This window comes from Numenius arquata, chromosome 5, assembly GCF_964106895.1.
Source record: "Numenius arquata chromosome 5, bNumArq3.hap1.1, whole genome shotgun sequence".
NCBI classification, from domain to species: Eukaryota; Metazoa; Chordata; class Aves; order Charadriiformes; family Scolopacidae; genus Numenius; species Numenius arquata.
The window spans coordinates 63198227-63224139 of record NC_133580.1 but is presented as its reverse complement, the minus strand read 5'-3'; the positions used below and the strand labels follow the sequence as shown (position 1 = coordinate 63224139).

Below are 25913 nucleotides of genomic sequence, written 5' to 3'. Positions count from 1 at the left end.
AATAACATCTGCAACTGGTAAGATTATAAACTCCTCTTAGAACATGAACTGTGAACAGGGGCTTACATGGATGAGCTATCAAGCCATTTTTTCCTCAGTCATTTAATTTTGATATTCCCCTCATCTAATGACAGTTTAATGAAGCACAGAATCAAAGGCATGTCTTGAATGTGCTGAAAGAGGCAAAATTGCCTGGTTAGGGAGTAGTACAGGAAGTTACAAAAGATTACTGGAACCTTTTTTGAGCAGCTTATACTGGGAGCTCCCTGCTGTGGCTGCAGAACAGACCAGCTGTTGGACACTGCGGTGAAGGTCCCGGATCTACACACCACATGAAGTTGTTACTGGCCATGGCTGGTCCCATAGAGAAGAGCTGCCAACTCTGATCTACCACAGTGATTCATTTAAACCCATGCTTGGTTTTTTGATTGGAATATGCTGAATCTTTTATAGGTAAGAACAAAGAAAGGTGGAGAAACACAGCAAGGACCTAAGATACTATCTGAATAGACAAGGTCAATGAAGTTGCACTTACATTTTACGCAACTGAGGAAGTTTCTTAAAGATTCCAGTAGCTTCCAGGACTGAAAATTCATTGTTATTTAGTCGCCTACAAGAAATGACATCGATTTCAGAAAAAAAATATTCAGGCACTGGTACAGAACGTTCCACACTAAGTAAGCTTTTCAGACTGGTTTAACTGAATAGTTGGTATTCAACTGGTAGCTGAAGAACAACTCCGTATATACTGACATTTCTAATTCTGGTAATTCCTGTGAATGAACATTCTTATTAGGTAAATTTAGGCATACATAAGACATACAGAATCAAAACCAGATCACAAAATATAATACAACTACAAGTACTGAGAAATATATGAAGATGTTTTTAATTTTTCTTTTAAGGGAAGAAAAACAAAAATGTAACTAAGGAAGGTTTCCATGGCGAATTATAAATAAAAATCTTTAAGAAGTACATATAAACCACTGAAGATTAGTTTACTGTTCTTTAAAGGATATCAGGTGGGGTCTGCCAGACATCTGGAGGTGCTCACAGAACACTATTTACAAGAATGAAATAATTACTTTATGCTCAGTGCTTCTTTTGAATAGGGACTGAAACGCACAGCATAGGCCTTCCCAAGAATTTAAGAACAATTCTCTGACCATGGTTCATCTTCAGACCACTACACCTACCACACATATATTGCATAAGGAAGCATTAAATGCTGCTTTGTAACACTACAAGCAGGTATACAATGAGCAACAAATACTGGCTGATACTGATATTTCCTATCCAGGTACCAAGGCTGTTCCAGCACAGTATTCCTTTAGCAGCTGCTAGTTTAGGGGATCTTCTGTATTTCAAAACATATCTGCATTGGCCCAGTATTCCCTATTTCCTCTCTTGAAAAGAAAACGGAAATTATAAGTCTTAGATGCTTTATATGTTTTAATGGAGTCATCATATTAAGGAAGGGAGTCTGTCCAGCTTTTATTTAGAGATCTTAAATAGGAAGGAAAAAAGATGACTGACAAGATCACCACAAAATGAAATAAGGCATAATTCTAAACCCAGAATACTTTTCAGAATTGCCTTATTGCAAGACCAGATTAAAAAAAAAAAAAACCAGAAAATAAAAGAATTCATCCTTTCATCCTTTCTTCCTGCTCATTCTCAATGACAGCCAGAAGGGAAATTAAGGTTGTAAATCTGAAGGTATGGCTGTACAATAGTCTCAGCATGGAACCAAACTGAGAGAAGGCAGGAAGAGTTTTTTGGATATACACGGAATATTTGTATACCACACTGAAGTACAAGAAACATGAAATTCAAAAGATGTTACTGGCTCTGAAAATCAGCTGGATGACTTTTTAGTGGGACCATATCCAATGAGTTTTTGCACAGTGTCAATTAACAGGGTTACATCATCATTGTGAAGAGTCTTTTATCCCCTGTCCATCAATAACAAAAGCACGAAGCATTCTATAAATCCTGACATTTTCAAAAACTTTTCAAGTGCTATATCATCTAGTAGAATGACTTGTTTGTGAAAACACTTGAGTCTGAGTCTAATAATTCTTCCTTCTGTGCTCTACTGCGAACTTTTCTAACCGCACTGAAACAATCTGTTCCTTTCCTCTCCACAGCAATCTTTTACATATTAAAAATAATTTACTTTGTCTCTCCCTCAAGATTGGGTCACACAAATGTATTCTATCTTTTCCTTTTTTCCTCTGAAGTCTTCATTTCTACACGATTCTTCTCCTTGAAATTTTTTCCAAGTGATCCATAACCCCCTTGAAATGTGAAGTCCTTGACACAATATTCCGGGTGGTATTTTACTATTTTTATGTACAGTAAAACAATTATTTCATGTAACTTACATACTACACTCCAGTACATACATCCCAAAATGAAATTTGCAGCAGTGCCCAATGGCAATCCTTTATCTTTAATACGTACGATAACACCACCACAGCCTTTTCTCTTGAACTACTTACTGGTTATTTTTCAATATGATATTTGTGGTGCTAATTAGTCCTTCCAAATGTCATATGTAGAATTTGAATTTTTATTTTATTTAAACTAGTCTTAGTCTACTATCAATATCACAGAAAAAAAATTTAAGAATTTTCCATGTGTCTTGAAGATTCTCAGTGTTTGAGAAGTTTCTCCATACTTCTCTATGATAGAAAAGAAGCACTCGGGTTGAATCACTGTGTCACAATTTGGTTAAAACTGTAACACAAAACTTTTCTTCTCTCTAACTGTGTGTATATGGTGATATCACAATCACTGAAGGTAGATCCACAAATAAAGGGACATCAAGAGTTACAAATTATGGGTTTGTGGTCAGAGGAGTAACCGCATGGATCACATGGCATTACTATGGCTGGAGATTGTGGCTTTATATCTGGAATTGTTAAATACTTATAGAATCATAGAATAGTTTGGGTTGGAAGGGACCTTTAAGGGTCATCTAGTCCAACCCCCCCCTGCAATGAGCAGGGACATCTTCAACTAGATCAGGTTGATCAGAGCCCCCGTCCAACCTGACCTTGAATGTTTCTTGTGCAAGAAGTTTTCATTCTACTATCATGGTAAGTGACACCACACACAGAGGAATCAAAAATATTACAGATGATTGGAAAACTAACAGATGCAGTGATATCTTCCTTCTGGATCTTACTACCATTTTTTTCTGAGCCCAGTGCTCTTTAGTGGTAAAGGCAATAATGATAGTTGTTATCTGTAAATCACTGGATCATTAAAAAGACCTTAAAAATATTTGTATCTGGGTTTTTTTTCAAGGAAAAGTACGGACACGTCATTCTCAAAACAAAAAAGTAAACGAAGTATTTGATGACGATGTCCAAATATTCTGTTCTCTCTTTTATTTGATGCTTTTTCTTGTTTTATTAACACAATGGGCAAGATATTTGCATGTTTTGGTAGAATAGCTGAACCTTCCTGGTATAGCTGCTCTTCTCGCATATGCCAGTAAATGTTGTGAACCAGAAATCACAGAGAGGGCCTAAGACTAGGCTAGGAAGACCTAGGAGGAGCAACAAAGGCAGTGCATCAAAGACCAGGAATAACAGGAGACAGGAGGAAACAAGAGAAAGAGATGGAACTCTTGCATCAGTGAGGTAATACCAGAAGAGCGCATTAGCTACAGCACTTGGATTTTTAGAGGAAGCAAAAAAACCTATAGAAGTAATTTCTCTATCCCCCTTGTTATTACAATAGAAGACTTAAAGAACAATCTGTACGCTTACCAAGAAGGAGGTTGAACTGTAACTTTGTTACAGTTTAAAACCATTTTACTTGGACAAAGAGCAGGATAGAAAAGGGCTCTTTAGCAGCAAAAAATATAAAAGAAGCAGTGATGGAAACTGAAGAGAAGCAGATTCCATCTGGAAAGAAAAGTTCCCATTTTAAAAGATTTTAACAGAAGTGAAGGGAGATGATTAACTTCTGTAACACCGTCAGGGAAATGTTGGATTTTAAATCCACTGATACCTTCAAACAAGACTGGATGTTTCCTGAAAGAAGTGCTGTAACCAAACATGAATTATGTTTTACTCAAACACAATTTTTTTGTTGACTGAATTTTGAGAGTTTAGGCTACACAGCAGATGAGGCTTGATGATTTAATTGTTTCTGCTGAATGTAATATGTATGAATCATGATTACAGAAAGAAAACACTTGACAGTTTATCTTCCACATGTAAATAAATGAATATGAAAATCAACAATTAAAATAGTAAGTTAAGATTATTATTTCTTCAGAGCTGAAAGAATTAAACATGAATCCTGCTAAGAATCAAGACAATGTAAGCCTGTCACTTCAACAACTCCATTTCTCATCTCTTGGTTTAGTAGCTACGATTTTTACAACTATTACTGTACGATCTCCTCCTACATTTTAACCTGCTACCCATCAGCTTTTATTCTTCAATTCAAGTAATTTTATCTCAAAATATTATACCATAACATTATATGTATTTGATGAGTATTTTCTGTATTCTTAAGGACCTTCTTCCACACTAAAATATTCTTTCTTTTTCTCTCATTTTTGGTTCTTCATCCTCTATATTTTATCCCTATATGAAAATAAATAAACAATGCATTTCTCCACTGAAATCTATCTCCCTTTACCCAAGACTGTGTATCAATTTGTTTCTTCACTGACTCTACTTCACGAACAGTAAATCAACAGTGTGAACACGGCGAAAAGCTGAGCTTTTCTTATCCCACATATGCCACTTCTTGAACTGAATTTCCCATCATTCTGGGTGCTACTAGAATTACCATTTAGATTTGTAACTAGAACACCACTAAGTTCAAGTCCAGCTTAGAGACAGAGAAAAATCTCCATATTTATTTACAGAGTATTTCCATTTCAGATTCCTTTTCCTGTCCAGGTAGTCCAAATCCTTAAGCATGGTCTCATTATTTCATACCTTCACTACTGTGCCAATAGACATTCTTTTAAGAGATGTGCCATACTGTTGCTCCTCTCACCCCTCGGAGTCACAACTTGATCACAATACTCCTCCCTCCACATCTCTGCCCCTACCTTGCTCTTTATGCTTAATCTCCCAGGGAAAACAGTTATTTCCCCCGGCCTTTACTCTGCCAAAGATGGCCACTTTCACCTCCTGCCTTCCCGCTGATAGTTCAAGCATTTCTGCTTTCCCTTTCATACAATACTTTGCGCATGGGAAAACCTTGTAAAGCTGTCTTAATTTTATCTTTCAATCCCTCCTTGAAGACCACCTCAGTTGTAATGTCTACAAATCATTCCCATATGGCACTTATTAAGCAAGTAATAATCTGTGACTTCTTTTCTGTTCATTATATGATTATCTCATCTTCTTAACCCAACTCTGTCTTGTTTGTCTGCTTTATCTTCCTCTGGTCTCCTGCCTGACACACATAATGTGTGCTTTGCATAAGAAGAATCAGCTCCATTTTATTAAATGCTCCATTTTATTAAACCCACTTTTTAAGACAGACCTCTGGTTACTGGATGTCATACTTGGTTTTGTAGTGAAAATCAAAACCACTACCTTTTAAAAGAAATCCAAGCGGGTAGCTCATGTACTGGAGAACTAGAAACATAGAATAGTTACCTTACTTACTTATCATAAGTTTTTAAGGCCATATAGTACCGAAATGATGCACAAATAACTTTTATTAATATCTAATCCTTTGAAGTGCACCACAGAGGTTACATTTACTTTTTGTCATTCAAAAAAGTAAAGCTGTGGCTTTATATTTGAAAAATTTAGTTTTTCCATAAGCAAATAAGGCTTCATTACAGGTTCAACTTACAACTCTGCTGTGTACTGGGGGATGTGATCAGGAATTTTGTTGAGTTTCTGATTGGAGCAGTCCACTGTGGTCCCTTCACAGCGACATTTCTCAGGGCAAGCCAGATCTGCAAAGCAGTCTCCACTTAATTTGGATCTGTAATCTTCAGTGCCTGTGGAAGAGTCAAGTCAAAATACAGATACTGAGTCAATAAAGTATAAGATTTGCTTCTTGTGAGAAGGTTGAAAAGATGTCTGCAATGCAGATAACGGGTGGGCAACTTGGGAAATGTATGATAAACTCTGTGATACTGAACAGACACGAGGGCTTCAAGAGAGGGTTAAATATAGGGGCTTAAGATATGCTGGAAAAAGAAACTGTGACCAACTTCACATAACAGAATAACATTAACTTGAGCTTTTCACAGCTGTACTTTCTGCTGATTATGTTGTCAGCCAATCTCGCCTTGTTTATAGCTAATCACACAAATGCCACTGATTCTTTTAGAATTTATTTTCTTTCTCTGTATCAAGAATAAATAGATCCTGAATGCCACCTTTTCTCTTTCTCTTGTTACAAATTTGTATTGTTGACCGGACTTCATTAACCTCTGTGGTTTGTTTGGTTTTTTTTTTTAAAAGTCCCGATACTCCACATCATCTGAAACACGTAAGATTGAAAGCCCTGTTTTCAGCTTTAATTTAAAAAATGTGTGATCCTGACTTAAGCCTCAGCAGCTTGCCATGCTGTAGAAAGCTGCGTGACGTTCCATGGTGCTTGACAGAACCATGTTTTACTCATACCTCACAACCACATGGTTAGATCAAGCACAACAGAAAATCTCGCTACATTATCAAAACTGCATCCATAAGGCCAAGGATAAGAGCGAGGGAAAAGAGGAAGGAGTAGGTACAAGTTACAGAAGCATCTGAAGTTTAATACTTGCTTACGTGACATGGCATTCTTATTACTGAATGTCCAGTGCCAGAGTAACAGTATTACTGTCACAGATTAAATAAAAAGTACAAAAAAAAAAAAAAAAAAGAACCACATTGAAAGTTTCCTCCACCATTTCCCAGAGTCATTCAAAGAAAACGTCCTAAACATATCAGGAGAAAACATCCAGTAAGGAACTGAGGGTGGGTGACAAAGAAAACAAAGAGAAGCTGAAAGGACCTGTGGGTTCTTCTTGGACAAAGGTGAAAAGACTGAGACTAGTAGAAGGTGCATCAGGGCTGGGAGGTACATTGTGATTTAGCTCAGACACTGAACTTTACTTACAGCCAAAATGGTGAACTCCTGCAAAAGTAAAGATAGCCAAGAAGGAAAGAAAGACAGAGTAATCCCAATTAAGACAAAACATGAACTAAGCTCTCATGTTCCCTACCCAACTTTAGTTTGATTAGAAGATGTCGCTAAGGGATACCGTCTTCAGCAGAGAGAAAGAATAATTCATTTTAAGTGGCATTTTAAAATGAAGAAAAGATTGGGGTTAATTACAGATTTCATATAGGATGATTACTGCCTCCCATGAATTATTCTTCACTATTTTGAATGTGTTCTTTAAAAACTGCTCCCTTGAACATATATACATGCTATGCCACTTAAAACCTTAATAAACCATAGAAACATAGAAGAAACAGATTCTTCAGGGGAGGAAAAAAACCAACCCAACAGTCATCACATATAATGTTTTCTAGCATTTGTAAATGTCTAAGTAACCCATATGATATAACTACACGGAATATTACTATGAGCTAGGTAACAAATGATATTTTTTCAAATGCATGATTTAATACATGTATAAACTTTAGTTTTCCAAATGACTATAATGAAATTCCACTAGGACTTCCTAGTGGCTGCAGATCAAGATCTCCCAATGAAATACTTAAAACAAATATAAAAAATATTTAAGTTAATAAAGAAATGCTAACTTTTTACAGTATTTACTGAGGTGTAAAGAAGTCTTTTTAGCACTTCTTATCACCCCAAAACAAGGCTACAAATACATTTTTTCCTCCTGCATCCAGAGTAAATCACTATTAGCAGTTTAAAGTAAACAAGTAAAATATTCAAGGACAAGGTCTTCAACAACTAAAAGAATTTTATGCAGCATCTCTCTGATCACCTAATAGAAAGAGAAAGCACAGAAGCTGTATTTCAAGAAGCAAATCTGTAGCATTTTTTGATTAATTTAATTCTTTTTCTTCCTTTTTTTTTTTTCCCCCCAAGAATAGCATTTTTTAAAGGGTACGTAAACAAACCTAAACTGCATGTGTGGCCATATTATAAACAGGCTGTGAAGACATTTGCTGGCAAGAAAATACTTCTAACTCAGAGACAAAAGTTGTGCTGGCAAGGTTGAGTAGAAGTCACTCTGTGGCAGGAATACAGCTGTTCTACTCATTAAGGAATTGAGTGGTACTACAGGTTTGAGAAATTGAATCCCCCTCTGTTTTATGCTGCTTTAAAATGCATTTTCGCGGCTGCCAATGCTGACAAATTGCTGCCTTATTTTGGATTTCATTTTGTCTTTTCTTCATATTCAAACCAACATATTAGCATGAGGGCATGAAGAACTTCACATGATTGCTGCAAATTTAAGTGATACATCACACAGCATTAGGAGAAGAGCTGTTAAACATACCAGCTTAAAAGACAAAGACTAAGACCAATCAATAAATCAGTACTTCAGACACTGCAGAATGACAATATACCTGTAGTACTTGAAAGAACAAGTGCACTGGTGTCATAATCAATTATTGTAGATATTTTTCTAGAAATTAAACTATGGTAGAAATCCCTGCTTGCAAATCACATACTGTAATTCATCAATAGATTCATTATTCCCTTCTTTATTTTGCCAATCAATCATTTATAATCTGTTAGGAACACAATGCAAGTGCATCGTTGTTTCGTTTTTGTTTTTTTTTTTATTAAGAAATCAGTGCACACACCTGACAAGCAAGGTAAAATAAAGAAAGAAACATATTTCAAAGAGCTAGGGCCAACATCAGTAAATCTTCTGTGAAAATATCATAGACTTATTGTCGCTCGAAGCGGTGTGTAAATTGCTGTTTCACCCCAACTCTAAAGTCTCACTTTCTTTATTGGAAAGCATTTCTGATTCATTGTATTCGTGTAACCACAGAATGCCTTTAATGAAGAACATCAGCTTGCTTTTCCAAGCATCCCACTAGGATTTTTGCAAACAGAAGGAGGGTGAGCAAGCAGTAGCTGCAGCCAGTGTAGAGCATGAAAGCAAGGCAAGAAAACGTCCATTTGTAAGATGTTTCTTAAAGTTGTACTAGCTCTTTGACGATAGTATGGTTTCCTGTGTTTAAAAGCAGCTCGGGAGCTACCTTTTAAAGACAGTGGTGGCAGAAAGGCAAAGTACAAGGTAAGTAAAGGTGTCAATTGAAGTATGAACTAGCAGGTGCAACCTTCTAAATAATTTAGGCAGAGGTATAACTTTTTGGTAGGTTCTGTGCAAATTTGTGAGACCAAAAAAAAGTAAATGGAGCTGCATGCTAAGCTCTTATATTCAGAAAACAGAGCTACTAGTAATCTACAAAGGAAAACTAGGTCTAGCTACAGGTATTGACTAATGTTAATACACATGCATCAGTCTCCTAAAAGCTATAACAAACTTTGCTTTTTGGGGGAAAGGGAGAGAGTATCTGCAGTTAGTCAATCTTACTGCAGAGCCAAACCTACCTGGAATGAAATACTGTTCTTTAGCTAAATAAAGAGAAAAAAAAAATAGAAGATGCACCTGAATGTCAGCAAGCAAAGAATGAGTTTTATTAGATTAAGTATGGACTACAGTTAACTACAGGTAATTAAGTGAAAAAATGTGTATTCACAACGAGAGCTGATAAACAACAAAGTGTGAATAGTCATAAATGTATCCGGAACATGGATAACAAACAGTTCTCATCTGGTATTTGCACTTGAGACTGAATAAATTGTAGGATGTGAAATGCACCTGGAACAGCTGGATACCATATGACAAAAGTTAGCATTTAGAGAAATGTAAGTAGGAAATGGAATAAGATTAGAAAAAGAAAACAGTAAATTTCAGTATGAGGTAAGCTCCCTGCTATAAAATGAATATGTCATGTTTCCATATTTAGCTAGAAATTTTTAGATCTTTCACATACTCCAGAGCCTTGTGGAAATTTTACAAAATGATTTATGTTGGTGATACTTGTAGTGAATAACTTTAGCATTTCATTCTGAAGTATTATATATTGCATTTCTTTTGTTAGATTCAATTCTACTCAGAAATAGTGCCAAATGTGTTAACTATAGTAATGTTCCATGATCCAATAGTCTATGACTTCTATGATTCCCCCCTTCAGTCAAAGAGCTAAAAAAGATTCTGCAATGTTTAATAATTCCGTAGAGAGTCAGCTGCCTTCATTAGAACTTCTATAACCACTGTTTTTTTGCCAATAAAAGAAAAAGAGCAGCTGAACTAAGAAAATTACCTGAGCAGCGGAATTTCTTGCTTTTGATCTGGCCGATCCTTTTGTTTGCCAGACGGCGGGGACTGGTGCAACGGGCACCGCTGGTCTCAATGGGGTTTGTGTGAAGATAATCCGCCAGCCACTTCAGATGGCAGTCACAGATAAACGGGTTCTGAGCCAAATGCCTTTCATGAAGGAAAAAAAACCAACCAAACAAAAAAGATAATTTCACACATTATTTCCCCTCGGTCTCAGCAGTTCCTGATATTTTTAGTACATTGTAGAATATGAAGTCTTACTGAAGACAGCCACAAACCCGAGCATACATACAAGGTCTGAATGGCACGTAGGGGTGAGAAGGTGCCTTTTGCAATGGTCTGAAGCTTGTTGTCATACAAAGAAAGAAGATTCAAGTTGTGCAGGTCTTGAAAAGCATCAACTCGCAGGCAATTGATCTTGTTGGCATTCAATAATCTGTTTAATGGAAGACAATTATAAAATTGAAAGAATTCGCTCAGTGTCGCTGCAGCTTCAGCGTTTTTCCGAGATAATTCTTTGTGCGTGTTTGTAATCAGAACAAGAGATATAGGAATAAATATTAATTGACAGTGACATAAGGGATTTCAGCGAATCGAAATATTTTATGTAGGTACTCTGAAATTATTCTTAAATATTTGCACCTTGGGAGTTGAAATGTGGGGGTTTGTTCAGCTAAAATCACATTTCTTGTATGTGTTGAGAGAACGTGTGTGTGTGGTATTTGTCTGTGCAAAGAAACAAGCTTAAAAAATCAAGTATCTGCAAGGAAAACTAGTTTCTTTTGCCAAATAAATAAACAAACAAAAAAGGAACTGAACACTGTGTTCATTAACTGGAAGAGATGTGCAGTGGCACTTTTAATTATATGTTACTAATCAGCATGCTGCCGCATTAACAGAGTTGTAGTAAAAACTGGTGGCATGGAATATATCCAAATCTGTCTTGGATCCTTTTTCCTCTCCATCTTCAAAGGGAACCTTTTCTTCCCTGTACCTCCCAGACTTCTAAAGTTAAAACAAACAAGCCAATCTAAACCAACTCCTTCATGCTTTTGAAGAGGAAAAAAAATAAAAATGTCATTCAACTAGAGGCCTTTTTATAACCAAATATTTTTGACTTTTTTCCTATTTCCAGCCAGGAATGGAATGGAATGGTGGATTTGAAAACCAATGCTCTGATAAAAAGTTTCGCCACACAAGTAGAAATTTAATTAGACTGAAATGTATTGTCTATGCTCAGTATATCAAGCGATGGACATTTTTTAAATACAGAATAAAGAGAAGTGCAGAGGTGTCTCTTCCTTGGTTTGGTAGGGTTTAATCTCTGAAGGAAAACAGGAATGCATAACCCCCCCGCTACTATACTAGTTTGTGACTAAAATAAATCAAAATGTAAACCTCTAGGTGGTGCTAGAACTTGCATTTTCTTTGTATTTGCTTACTGATCCGCCATGTTCAATGATTTTTTAATAATAGACATTTTGCCAAACACAACACCATAAAGTCTGGACATTAAATATGTCTAATCAAATGGGAAGAAGTTTTAAATTCTTTAAGAAGAAGCTTTAAATCAACAAGTCAGTTATTCTGGAACAATTTCTTCCAAAACCACCACTGTTGTTTTATGGCCTGTTTCACAAATTTCTTTTACACAGTACAACTAGTGCACAGTCTCTGATGCTAAATACTGAAAATATTTGGTAAACATATCACCATGACATTCTTCTTTAGTCCCAGTATTAAATCGAAATAGAAATGATTTATAAGACTACACAAGGAAATTTCCAAAGTGCTAAGGGAAATAGCAGCTGGAGTTCATAGAGTGAAAAAATTGTACAGAGAAGAGTGTCAGAAAGCATTAAAAGTCATCAATGAAACTGTATTGCAACTCTGTTCTTCCATGGGTACAACAAGAAATACAATTATATAGCATCTCCACTGCTATTTCCCATATTTTCTCTGTATGAAACATAAAAATATTCCTTCTAAGGTTCCCACACAACTTTATACATACTATTTGTTGGTTACAGGGCAAGGCAGTATCGTATCTTATGTGTTTTATCCTTATAAATTCCACACAAGAGTTTCATTTTAATCATTTTAGGCTGAGACATTAACTGAGCTATGATCAAATTTGTGGATGAATGGCAAGGTGGCCTGCAACAGTATCGACTCCTTTGGCTTTAACATAATTTGTTTTTTGTTATACTCTGATCTTATATACAGGACTTCCTGCCAGTTCTTCTCCAGGCATATCTCTCTCATCGAGTTTACCCTTCTGAGTCATCCAAAAATAGAATAAATATTAAAAAAAAAAAATACTCACAGCAATTGCAGAGAAAATAGTCCTTCAAATAGCCCCTTTGGAAGTTCTGTAATTTTATTGCCATAGAGGACACTGTACCAGGAAATAACAAAGCAAATAAAGTCGCCATTATGAAAGGCATATACTATTTGATTTTGACTTTAAAAATAAAGAAATTTCCATTTTCCTGCAGGGTATTTAAAAGCAACAACTTGATTCTTGCAAGATCCTTGTGGTCCTGTGAGGCAGCAGGATCACACATTGTCCCAAAAGGTGTGTTCCTCAAAGAGCTCCCAGCAGAAATCAGCACCTCACTGTTTACAGCTTTACCAAGGGACCTTGGTAAGTGGATTTGCTGCTTGTAAGAAAAACTAACTGGGGAATAAAAAAAAAAAAGCTTGATTTTGTTCAACTCTTTCCCATGAATGTATTTATAAAAAAAACATACATTTTTAGTGTCCAGCTGTGAGACAATATTCAATCATCACTCTAACATTCTGAAATTATTTTTACACCTTTCTCAATTGATCAAATTTATATGAAAAGTCTGCAGAGAGCCAAAAATCCAAAATAATTTCACTAAAAGAATATGATAAATTTGCTTCTGTTTTCACATGTCAAACAGATACCTACAGTGAATTCAGTGAACGTAATCCCTGGAAAGCATCTGGAGCTGCTTCAGAGATCTGGTTATTGCTCAGGTCACTGAAATAAATGAAATTTGATTCAGTTAATTCAAGATATTTTCAAAACATAAAACGTTGAAATAATATGTAATTAGAATTAGGCATGGAAGGGATAAAGAAATTGAAATATTTATGTGAGACACTCCCAAAGAATTTTAATTAAAAAAAAAACACTAAAATTGCCAGTACACTGAAACAAAATGCATGATTAAAAATAGACCTTTAAAATGCTTGAAAAAAAAGAAAAAATTTTACTTTTCCTAATTGCCTCAGTACTTTTTATAAAGAATTCTGTTTGCTATGGCTACAGGACTATACTGCCTCAAAGGGGTTCTGAAATAAAAGAGGCTTATTCCTATTAATTAATTTTTGTAATAGAACATTCATTACAGTAACATATTGCTTCTATGCAGAACAATATTAAATAATTTCAATACTTGGTAAAAAAATCAATTATTATTAATGTGACAAAGATGCTATATGGTCTTAATAACCAGGCTGCCATATCACTTAATCTTCCAGCAGTCAAACTTTCTTAAATGCTCACACATTGACTGCAGTTCCTCTGTATGACCTTTACTTGTTTTTTAACTTTTATATATATCTTTCTATATATATATATATATCTGTCTGTGTATATATATATGAAAATTAAACATTAAATCTAAATTATTGGGTACGTACATTCTTCGAAGCTTTTTATACGGTGAGAAAGCTCCAGGAGGTATGACCTTGATTGAATTTTGTTCTAACCGTCTGCAAAAGAATAGTAACAATATAAAAATACAAAACCAAAGCCAAACAGCAATCTAAAGCCATAACAAACTAGAGCAGATAGACTTTAATAAAGAAGGCTGCTTTTGCTTTCTTTTTCAGTATAATTTTTATCTTGAGAAACAAGGTCATTTCATTTTTCATTACAAAAGAATCAGGTAAAACTAAAACTGTAAAACTAAACCTTTTAACCTATTGAGTGTAATGTTGCAAATTAAAATCCGATCTTGATTTTGTATCTAAAAAAAACTTATTTTCAGAGCACACAAGTTTTTTGTAAAATTTAAGCTAGAACCGTCATTAAAAAATTCAAATTTGAGTTAATGAACCCAATGTATTATTCACATACAGCAATTTTTATAGCCAGTTTTATTTAGAAATGTCTAAAGAATTCTGTGAGTTAATCATTCAAATATGCAAACCATAAGAAAGAGGAGAGGAATGTTCCTAGAGAACAAATAACATATGTTGCTACCTGCAGCAAGGCAAATGCCGTATTTTTAAACATGCACACACGACTTCTTTAGATACAGCACATAACACATTTTTTTTAAGATATGATACTAGGATTGCACAGCCACCCTTTTAACTTCTCTTAAACAAGTATTTTTATCTAAAATTGTAGTTTATGTTACAAGGCCACATTTGCTTTGTATGTATAGTGACTGTGACTGAAACTTGCCATACTGCGAAGTGTGAATTTGCTGATGGAAACAGTTTTCCAAGAGTTTTTTCAACTTCCAGAGCTTTGCGTATGGGAAATCTATGCTAATACAGACCTATGGCCCACTTGCCAACAACTCGAAAGATTCAGCAATAAGCACATTTAAAATAGAAGCTACTTCTTCACACACCACAGTATTTCATGGTTATGGCAGTGCAAGAATTTCTATTATGTAGACATAAGGAATGAAACTATTTATACTAAAAGGTACAACAAGAAAAGGTGGTATTACTCAAACATACATACCATGCTTATCTAATAAGCTTTTTATTTCCTTCTTTCATGCGCAGCTATCAACTCTTACTGTCATCTAAGCACATAAAGACAATGCCAAAAATCTATTTCAGATATGGAATCAAACTTCTGTAGAATTTACTGCACTATTTTAAATCACTCGGACATTGACTCAGAATCTAAGGTCAAAAAGCCTTTTTAAATCTAGAGGGAGGAAAATCAGCCTTTTTTCCCCCCTTTTACCCTTGTTCTATTAACTCTCTTCTGTTTCACTTTTGCTCTGATAGAGAGACATAAAATTCTCTGTGTGTGCAGTGTAACTAATAAGCTCATATATTCATTTTGAGTAAGTCTTTCCAAGAAACTATCCTTACAACAATTATTTCTTTTTGTAAAGTTTCTCCAGAGATCACAGTATAGCTGAACTAAAGAAAGATTTTTTTCTTACTGCTTCGGATAGAGATATTTATACATTTAATACTCAAAATCTCTTTTAAGTCTGACCATGGTCTACCTTAGCAGAATTTGTTCTTGAATGGCTTATAAAGAAGCCAAGAAAAAGGAAAAAAAAAAAAAAAAAAATCTTCCCAACACACAGAAAATCTCACTTCATTCGAGCTGTTTTAGACAGGGTTCATATTTAAAAAAAGTCCTTAACTAGGAAAATGTTGTCACCTTGCTACAGTTTTCAGGTACATTTTAAACACTGCAGGGAATCCCATGGCACAAGACTGTTAACTTTTTCCATAAACACGATATTCTGTCAGACCCTTTCTTCGCCTTAGCTGAGCCTTTTGGACCCACAAAACACATTTTGCATCAGACCAGAAGTACTGACTAGGCTATAAAGGAACAAGGTCACCCTTCTCACGTACACTTGAGTAGATGCAGAAAGCTAACATCTGAATAAGTAAAATCTTGCTTAAGTTAAAGGTCAACACCAAGTTAGACCAAACCCAAGTATTTTCTGTTCTTACACTACATTTTTAGCTTAGTTTCCACAGAAAATGAAGATTATGCATGCTCATCATCGAGTTTTCTACTCAGCTGGCTAGGTCAAAGAGAGGTAAAACTTTCAGATAATAAATTTCTAAAAATTTCCTTATTTTAGCAATGGCAAGGAGCTGAGAAACCAAATTAACCCATCCATGAAGGGAATGGCAGCCATCCATCCATTCCTGTTACACACTCTATTTGGCAGCAACCAACTGCCAAGCCACCAGGGACAGCCTGACCAGACATTTATCAGGTGTGGAGCTTTGAAAACCAGCCAAAGCATCTCCTGCACAGGGAAACATGTAGGGGACATGCAGAGGACTGGAAAAGAGGCCGTAAAAAGGACAGGGAACGATTAGGCCATATTACAGAGGAGGACTTGAACTGTTGGAGGGAGTCACTGGGGAAAAATGCCTCTGTGTATATGGGAAAGACAGATACTGCAGTGGCAAGGCTCCCACGCGGGGCTGTCACAAGCCTCATTTATAACTGCTGCTTATTAGCCCACGATGTAGAGATTTGTAACTTAGCGCTGGAGGGGCTCCAGTCTACGTTCACCTATCTTTAAACATATAATGCTCTTAACTAGACACAATGCAGGATGTAACCAAAGAAAGACAAGGTCTAGTGTTGAATTAAGACACAAAGTATTTTCCAGTTTACTCTTTTAACTTAAAAAAGATATTAATTCTATAAACCAAAGTACCCTACAGGATACGTGTATGCCATTTTTAATGAGATGTAAGAGAAGATTTAATTTACTGGTGTCCAATTTGTCTACAAATTATACGGGTCCAAAACCTGAAGAAGTGCTGCTACAGTATATTTCTGAAAGCTAATTTTCTAGTAGTTCTAATAGAGTGAACTACCAATTCACTGGTGGATACGTAAAATGAACTCCATGTCAACTTTACCTAACATTTCCTTTAAGTGAGAAATTTATAGCCTAATAGACAGACTGTGCAGTGCTGGGATAAATTTACAAGCTCTTCTGGATAAAGGATTTGTTATAGTAGGATCATCTCAGTGTGCCTTTTTCTTAACTCACACCAAAGTGTATGTACTAAGACACATCACATTTTAGAAAATGAGATTAGTATAAGAAAGGAAAAATAAGATTATATAAACACAGAAGAAAAATCTTTTATATCCCACTTTGTCTGTAAAGAAAGTAAATCAAATTCACATTTTCAAGCTTTGTTATCCTCTAATCTTCTGCTTTATCTTCCTAGAATCAGCTGAATTTCACAGAGTGAAAATTTGCATCCACTATTCCAGAGAAAATCTAATTAGATATATTCCAGGGTCACAAAGCACAGACAGACTAATATCTAAAGGAAATTTGCATTCTACTGATAAAACCCACAGTAATTAAAAACTCCTTTATAGTAATTCCTCATATTAAATGAAACATTTTTAATTCTGGAATAGTATGGGTTGTAGTTATCTATTACTGAAAAAATCAGCTAGTAAGTGCTCACAAATGACATGGCCAGAAGTACCATTATATCACAGAAGAACAAAAAGCTAATATCAGTATTTTTCCATGGAACTTGTATTAAATTTTGTGCACAACATCTCCTTTCAAAGTCATCCCAGAAGTCAGTCTTTTTTATAAATGATCATCTATGTATCATAAACAGTGCCTTGGTGGTTTCTTTTTCAAAAGCCACAGTCAATTTTAGTAGCATATTTAATAAGATAAGATAATGGAGGAAAACAGTTAAGTACATGCTTCATCAAAGCTTGCACTGCCTCATGTAGAAGTACTCTGCCCATCACCACACAAACGCTAATTAATGCTCTTAGTATTAAGTCTCCTGCTCCTTTTAGTGTTGCACTTCAAAGAAGTCCTGCATCAATACATAAGTGTTTTACTGTCTTTTAACACTGCCAAACTGGTTGAAACCTTTTTTTGAAGACTATTCCCTAATCTCTCCTATCTAGGAAATGTTCTGTGAACATTTCTTTTTTTCGAAATCTTTCCCCTCTGCTTATCACTGCAGACACCGCAATGTATAACCACCTACTATTCTAAGAAACAACGGTGCTCCTGCAGTTGTGACTTTCAACCTAATCAAATCAAATCAAAGTAGGTCCCCAGCCAGTAGACGGATTCTTCCCACCCAGTCTCCAGAGAGCCCTGTGACATGTAAATCACTTGACACTTTCCAGGAGGATGCTGTTCCCTACTACGAGCCTGCAGCACACCATTACTGATTACTACTTCCGCACTTACCGAGACAGGCAACATTCTTATTTATACTGACACTTTCAAACTAGCTTATTTTCCCACTATAAAAAGTCATTTCTATGAAAGACTCCTGCACCAGGAAAGAAGGCAGACTGGGAATGAAGAACACCCTGTTCTCTACAGAATCATTTTTATTTCAAATCATGTAGATGGGCTACAATATACCGAGCCTGCTCAGTAGAGAAAGGTAAAAAATACCACACAGAGATGTGCTGCACCTAAACGCATGTTAAGAGGTCAGAGATATATCTAAAAAAAGGTATTCCATAACAGTAAAATAAAATAAAACATCTTCCTTAAGAAAACACAAATTTGAATATGGAGCAGCAAATTAGCCATACATTTTATAATTAAACAATCAGAACATAACATCTCAATTAAGTAAATTTGGTCAATACAATAGTGGATTTAGCAGTTAATTAATCTATACTTTTAATTCCAGCATCTACTCATTTACAAAAAGTCTGCAAGGAGCTTGTCAAGAAACCCCAAAAGAATTTTTACTACAGAGAAGAAAGTGTAAGCTGTGCAATGAGTCTGATGTATTGCACAGATGCTGATTATACATGGTAATAAAACTGACAGCTCCTCTTTGCATTTTCCCCATCTGCTTTTAAAGTAAATGGCAAAAACAGCTGTCAGAAAACAGAAAATAGATTTCAGTGATGGGATTCAGTGCAGCTCCTGAATCTGAAGAACTGCAATACACAGCCAACACATCTCTCATCATATGCAACATCTGCCAGGTTTGGGGTTTTTTTTTGTTTGTTTTTAAAATAAGGAAACAGTAATGGTCTCCTTTGCTACAGAAATCCTTGAGGCTATTAAACAAAGTACAATTTTTTCTTTCTCAACAACTGCACCTCCAGAGTGCTTCTATCCACTAAATGTCGCTTCTAACTTTAGCAGCAAAAGAATTCTGTTGAAATCTGTGATATCATCCATGTCTAACAAAACAAAAGATGTATTTTGAACAACTTCATTGCTTGCACTTCAGAATTTCAGGCTCTGATTCTGTGTATTAATAAATCTGGTTGACAGTTTCCTAAATATTTGCATATAAAGAATCACTGTCAATGTTGCCCTAAAGCTTGCCAAACTGTTAACATCCAGCCTAATCGTTCTATCAAATATTTCCTCAGGGGATTGATTGTAAATGACAGACGACTCCTTAGTCTGCATTACATCAAAAAAGTAACAAGAATTGTCATTCTAAAGCTATTAAACAATTCATCGCATTTACTCAAAAACAAGTCCCAAACCTGCATTTGTTTAATTTTTCATCACAGAAAGGGCCATCTCATGCTCTGAACCCTACAGCACCATTAATGATGATATGCTTTACATTCCTTAATTGTTACAGATTCAGGTTGTAGGCAAAAGGCACCACTTCTTCACGAATTATTGGCTCAGTACTTTGGCATCTGTCAGAGCGCAGCTCCAGTGTAATTAGCCCGAGTCACCTAGAGTCAAGTTAAAGCCTCTCTAATTAGCCTATTTCTGATGAGAGTTGTTATACTACAAAAACTACTTGAGCTGCTCAGAGTAACTGTATTAAGTTCACAAAAAATAGATGTAATCCTGCTATACTCTTGGCTTATCACAAGCAGTGACTTGTCAACCTCTTCTCATTGAGGAGAAACACCAGCTTGAGAATCCCTCCTTTGTGTGAGACAGAGAGTGTGGCAGGAGTCCTTACTACCTGATAAACACCACATGGACTTACACCATAAATTTGCCACCAAAATGTAAATAAAGTTATTTAACTGAGAACACTTTTCACAAGTCGTTGCTGATTACTGGACCATGTATTTAGCAACGTGCAAATAATTAAGAAAGCATTTCATTCATGATGAACCAGAAAAGCATGAAAAGTCAGTATCCACAGTTTCTTTTACAGTAACTTCACTCACAGTATTGCTGAGGAAAAGTTATCAGTAGTGAAGAGCCATATGTGAAAATAAAATCCAAGAGTAACAACACCTTTGGAGTGTGGCACAGCTGTCAGAGATCTAGGAGGGTTTTTCTGGAAGAGCTAGATGGGCCTTCTCCAGCTTCCCTTCATGCTGTATAAAATATTCACTTATTCCATGCTTAAGTTATTTTCTTTCCCTCGGCAGAGTACAGAGATGTCCCTCAAGGTGCCTCTTCTACTTCAAGAAACTTGCACCAGAAACTTGCACAAAACCCCCAGAGGTGGAACAGTGTTCATTCTGGCCAGCACCTACTCCCAGTGTCTCTGGAAACCAGCACTGGTTTCATGTGTCTTCTCCAGTTGTTTTGCTCTGTGTCTCTAGATCCTTCTGACTGTTGAAATGATCCTCTGCCCTCTGAATTTAATTAGTTTTTAAGATAGGACACAAGGGTATGAACAAAGCCAAAGATGTGAACAACGGCAGCACAGAACACATGCTAATAAAGAACAGATTAAGTATTCTACCTACAAAAATCACTATGTCTCATAACTAAAATAGGAAAGTTTTTTGCCTTTTGTTTTTTGTTTGTTTGGTTTTTTTTAAAAAGCATAAAGCCACATGATTTACCAGTCATTTTCGGATTAGGAAGATATTTGAGTAGGAGCATGACAAATCATTTATCTCGTGTGTATTAAGCAGACAGGATTAGCTATCAAATTAGCAAACCCATCTATTTTTGAAGCCCTCAAATGGAATAGATTTTAAGTTTTGCCTGAGAAATATTACAGTAGGAATCCCAAAGGTAAGTTAAATGTAATTCAGCGAAGTCTGTATTGGCAAATTAAACATATTAAGGTAAAGAGGTTAATACCTCAATAGATTCCTTTACCCAATTTTAATTTGTTTCACATTTATTCAATACATTGTCTCTTGGATAATGCATTTTTTGTTATTCACATCTCATTATTGTGTCCTTATATGCATATATCATATGAAAGTTGTTAAGATTTTATCAAATTTCTACATTTTTGGTGAAGAAAACAAAACATTTTGGTTTATACTGTAATGGGCATAAATCCTGGTTTTGCTAAGAAACAGTGACCCTCCCACGACCAAAAATAATATTAGGGAGAACTATATTCACATCACTGATGCCATAGATGACCAGTCTAAACCGAGCGTCACTTAGGATAGGGAGTGGCAAATCATAAAACCTTTCTAGCAAAATTATAAAGTAGTAACAGGTTTCTTTTCAAGCAAAGATTTTCAGCGCTACTGGCGGTATTTGCCTTAACAGACTAAACAGGGTGGCCTTTAAAATTAGGTGCTGCAGTATGTGGAAAGGTTCAATTACAGTTTATACTGATACTAAAATTTTAGTTTCATGCCAGCTATTTTGCACCAGATACTTCCATTTCATTGGGATCCCTTTTCGGTCCTCCTCCTCATGTAAAGCCATACTCCTGTGAATTCTTTTGAATAAACTTCTAGGGAAAAGATAAGCATATAACTAATATATTGCAACTAATAATAATGCAAGTCCAACACAGCAATTTCCAAAAATTCAAAAACTGGCACGTTTTTTTGGCTTCCAACTGACCAAAGTATGTATCAGTGTTCATAAGCAACTGAATACTGTAATAACTATTATAATTTTTTTTATCCATAAGTAGACATCATCTTTTCACTTGACACCTGAATACACTGGCAGTATTGTATCTCAGGAATTAAGAAAAGATTTTGAGAAACCAAAAAAGTTTCAAAAATATCCATAAGAGAAATTAAATGGCTGTGAAACATTTTATAGTGAGACCAGAGACCTAAGTCTTTAGGGTAGCATCAGAAGGTTAACATGTATTTTCTGGAAAAAGATAGATACGGTTATAGAGAATTCTTGCAACCTACTAAAAATCTTAATACACAGTGAAACAAGACTAATGACTATGTTCACGTACGTATGCATGTGTATATATATATTCATACATATATATATAAACCAACTTGGCAAAACTTTTCCAGATCTTCACTGGATGTGCAAGACTTTTGGCTGACAGCTTAACTGTTTAAGAGGTAAATGATATTTATGAGCTAACATTCTCTGTAAGTCCTAAAAAGATCAATGTTTTGATTTAAACTGGAAAGCAGAAACAAGTGCAGACGCTGGAAAACAATCACCAATTTATGTCTCGTAACTTATTGCATCCTCTCCTTGGCTTTCGGGCCCATTCCTTTCAAGCTGCGAAGATGCAGGGTTTGCTCTCATTTCTGTCAGGCTACTGTAGATAGCCAACTCACACTTTGAGCTGCTAAAAATAGAGAAAGCTGCCTTATCTCTCACGTTTCAGAGTTTTCCTGCTATGTGAGTCTTTGAATTGTCCTCCATAAATGTGCGCAAACCCTTCCCAAGTGACTCTGTAAAGTGTCACCCTCAGCATCATCGTTGCATCTCACTGGAAGAGTCTCTCTGTTCACTATTGATTTATTTAAGGTTGTACTTTGGACTTTTACCTAAGGATGAATTTTAAAAGACAACAGAAATGGTGAAATGGTACACATGCCAAGCTTAGCTGGGAAAAGACACACACATAGAGCTCCCAGTTCTCAAATAAAATTCTGCATTACCGCAAAGCACTTCCCTAGTGTCCGCAGTGCGATCAGGTCACTCGTCACTCTATCTTGGTTAAGTCCATCTGTCAAGTTCAGTTCTGTCAGACCTCATTTCCTTTCCCCTCTTTTCCATCTTCTTTTCACCCTTTCTCTCCTTCCCTTTCCCCCCCCCCCTTCTTCTTTAATATAATTTGAGTGTTACTGTGAGAAGCAATCTCAGGAGCTTTTAATCCTGCTTAATATCACATGGCTCACAAAGAAGTAGTTGAGTTCTTGGCATAATACACGATCATTAATCAACAGAATTATGAAAACAAAGTATAAGGGAGAGTGAGATGGAGGAAGATGAAAACGAAGAAAAATAGCAGAAATCAGGAAGGTAAGATGAGACAAGAGTGAGGGGACAAATTAGGAAACTCATGGGAAATTTAAATAAAGTTATCATGAAACAACTGTACAGCTTCTAGCTTTGGCATTCAAACATTAGAAAGCTCCATTCAGAAGAAAAAACAACTTTACCTTGAAGGCCATAGCCATTAGGAAGTCAGTGACTTTCCACTACACTGGATAATGAAGGTGAACTGTTAAAATACCTGACTCCTATTTGTTTTTTTTTTTAAATTTCATATATTATGTGGTTTAGATTTTTTTCTGCACCTTACAAAGACTAAAGTTATTTATACAACCGTTGCTTAGTTAACAGTGGCAATCCTACATTCACCCTCCTCTCCAGCAAACCTTCCTCCTCCCCAAAACACCATTGTAGTGACTGCTATCCTTCTAAAAAGAGGCAAATTAAGTCCTTCCTTTGATTACTTAAGTGGTTTTAATATAAACAAAAATCAATTTAATTCCATGCTTGTTTGCTTTATTAATCATTTATACAAAGCTGTGGGCATCAGAGCAGGTAATCCCTGACGCTCTTCCCTCTTAGAAACACTTATTGCAATTGGATTTATTTTCTTTAATTCATAATAGTACAGTAAGGGAAGAGGTTTCAGAACCACTTCGACTGGTAGCTCAAGCCAGAGAAGAGAACAGAAAACTAGGAAAATGTGAGAGCAGCATTTTCACAAGGTAGTCCAGCTCATTAATGGCTTTTTGGCCTATTCTTTTGAAATAAGAGCCTGTCACTTACACCATTCTGAGAGAAGGTACCAGTACGACTAATAGAATTGCTGCTGGGCCGCTATTTGTAACGTTTCTGATAGTCTGTTTGAACACGTGCCAAAAAGTCTCTATTCGAAGGGAACCAGAGTTATTTCTGCCGATCATTCAACGAATTTTCACGCAGAAGGTGAATTCTAAAACGCAACCGAGTGAAAAGAGATTAACAGTGCTGAAAACCTCAAACGTGGAAGGAATGCCTGCATAGAGGCTGATAAATGCTATCGCCATTAGAAAGGCTATACTTTCTAAAAGCAATTAAAGTAATAGTTTTGAACCTTAAGAATTACCTTTAATGCCTTTAATATATGAGCTGTATGACAAAGGAGGGAGACGCTAGGTGCATTAGATCACTGGAGTTGGTTAAGCTCAATAGACTGAACGTGCCAATGAAAGAGCATCACATTCCCCTTCTGGAAAAGGGGAGAGGTTTAAACAACAAATGTAAATCAAATCAAATTATGATGTTTCTAATGAATTAATAATGTGTCATGCTTTGCTAAAGCCAATGGAAAAAATGCTAAAGTAAGGCACACTAAATAACAAAATTTTGAAGACTATTAATGTGTAACATTTATGGGCAATGTATTTTGCATCACAGCGTTTACAACACAGACATAGGGCTATGGGAAATTTCTGAAGTTCCCAAAATGTTTCCTGTAGGTCACTCACAGTATGAAACCTCTTCATTTGGCCCAGAGGCAAAGGTGCATCTGTGCACCTTCATAATTCTGTGCATCCTGCAGAATTAGTAGGTGCACTAAAAAAACTGGGGGTGTCCAATTATTCTGTTTTTTAAAATACATGGGGAATATTAAGTATTTCTTTCTCAAACAATATCACATTTATCAGACAGACCCTGAAAAGAAAAGCTTAGGTATTCTTATTTAGCTGGGTGTGAGTTTATTTAGATAATAAAGAGGAGAATTAATTTTGCGGAAAGGGTGTAACTGGTACAGTTACAATTGTACTAAGTCAATAAAGATTAAGAATTACATTTACTGAGATGCTGAATACTTAATTTTGCTCTGAGCTTTATCACACCAGAAGGGAAAAAGAGAGGACCACCGCAGGCTTTATTCCCCCTTCCACTTTCACTGGCAGGAACCTGGAGATAAGCAGTCCTGTTACTGAAGGCATCTTCCCAAGAGGCACTTGGCAGACAATGCATCGCCTGCTAATTGACTTCACGCAATGGGAATCGCTAGTTTTATCCAACTGACTTCTGTACCAATGGAGAAGTCAGACGGAGCAGTACAACAAAACCCCGATGCTTACTAGTAAATCCAACCACACTGGAATGAGACAGCATTTTGGCAACTGGCCCTGCCTCCCCTTGCTCCCACCATCACAGAACACCTGCTCGTTCCTCAACCACTTCAGCTTCCAGTTCAAACCCATTTTCCTCAGTGGTTTAGCTTTTCACACCGAACTCGGAGACAAGGAGGCTGCAGTGTAGTGCGAGAACATAGCCTCCTTGCCAGCTCTGCTACAGAAGTGGCCATCAGCAGAGAAGACAGCTCCTACTGTCTTAAACTGTCAGCCCAAACCAGTTGTCCAGCAGGACTATCAAGGCAGTGCAAAGTCATGACATCAGTATTGGACTCTAAACAGAAAACCTTTTCTTTTACTTTTCCAGGAAGAGTGAACACAGAGCTTCAACATGCAAAATTTTACTCAACTTAAGGATTTCAATATTCAATTTAAAGGGGGTTTTAGCACATTATCTAGATATAGGTTAATTTATCAACCCCGTGGAGAAAAGAAAAAAAAAAGGCACAAAATTATCAACATGGAAAATACACTTTAAACCTGCACTTTAACTATACACGCTAAAAGGAAGAGAATAACAACATTATTAACGCCACTTATATTTTATGCAGCATTGTCCCAGATGGACTGATAATGTAACAAATA

General features: G+C 36.1%; 1 protein-coding gene across 5 annotated transcripts in view; it reads right to left on the bottom strand.

Annotated features, from left to right (window-relative positions):
• SLIT2 (slit guidance ligand 2) overlaps positions 1–25913 on the bottom strand; it is a 257533-nt gene that overhangs the window by 56662 nt on the left and 174958 nt on the right. For 3 of the 5 annotated variants that reach the window (XM_074147922.1, XM_074147924.1, XM_074147925.1), the window contains exons 10-17: positions 14009–14080; positions 13272–13343; positions 12660–12731; positions 10626–10769; positions 10317–10480; positions 9541–9564; positions 5845–5995; positions 536–610 (exon numbers count right to left, since the gene is read on the bottom strand). In XM_074147922.1, the coding sequence (XP_074004023.1) occupies positions 536–610; positions 5845–5995; positions 9541–9564; positions 10317–10480; positions 10626–10769; positions 12660–12731; positions 13272–13343; positions 14009–14080 (774 nt within the window). The remainder of the gene's footprint in view (positions 1–535; positions 611–5844; positions 5996–9540; positions 9565–10316; positions 10481–10625; positions 10770–12659; positions 12732–13271; positions 13344–14008; positions 14081–25913) is intronic. The other 2 variants (XM_074147926.1, XM_074147927.1) reach the window with 1 other exon arrangement.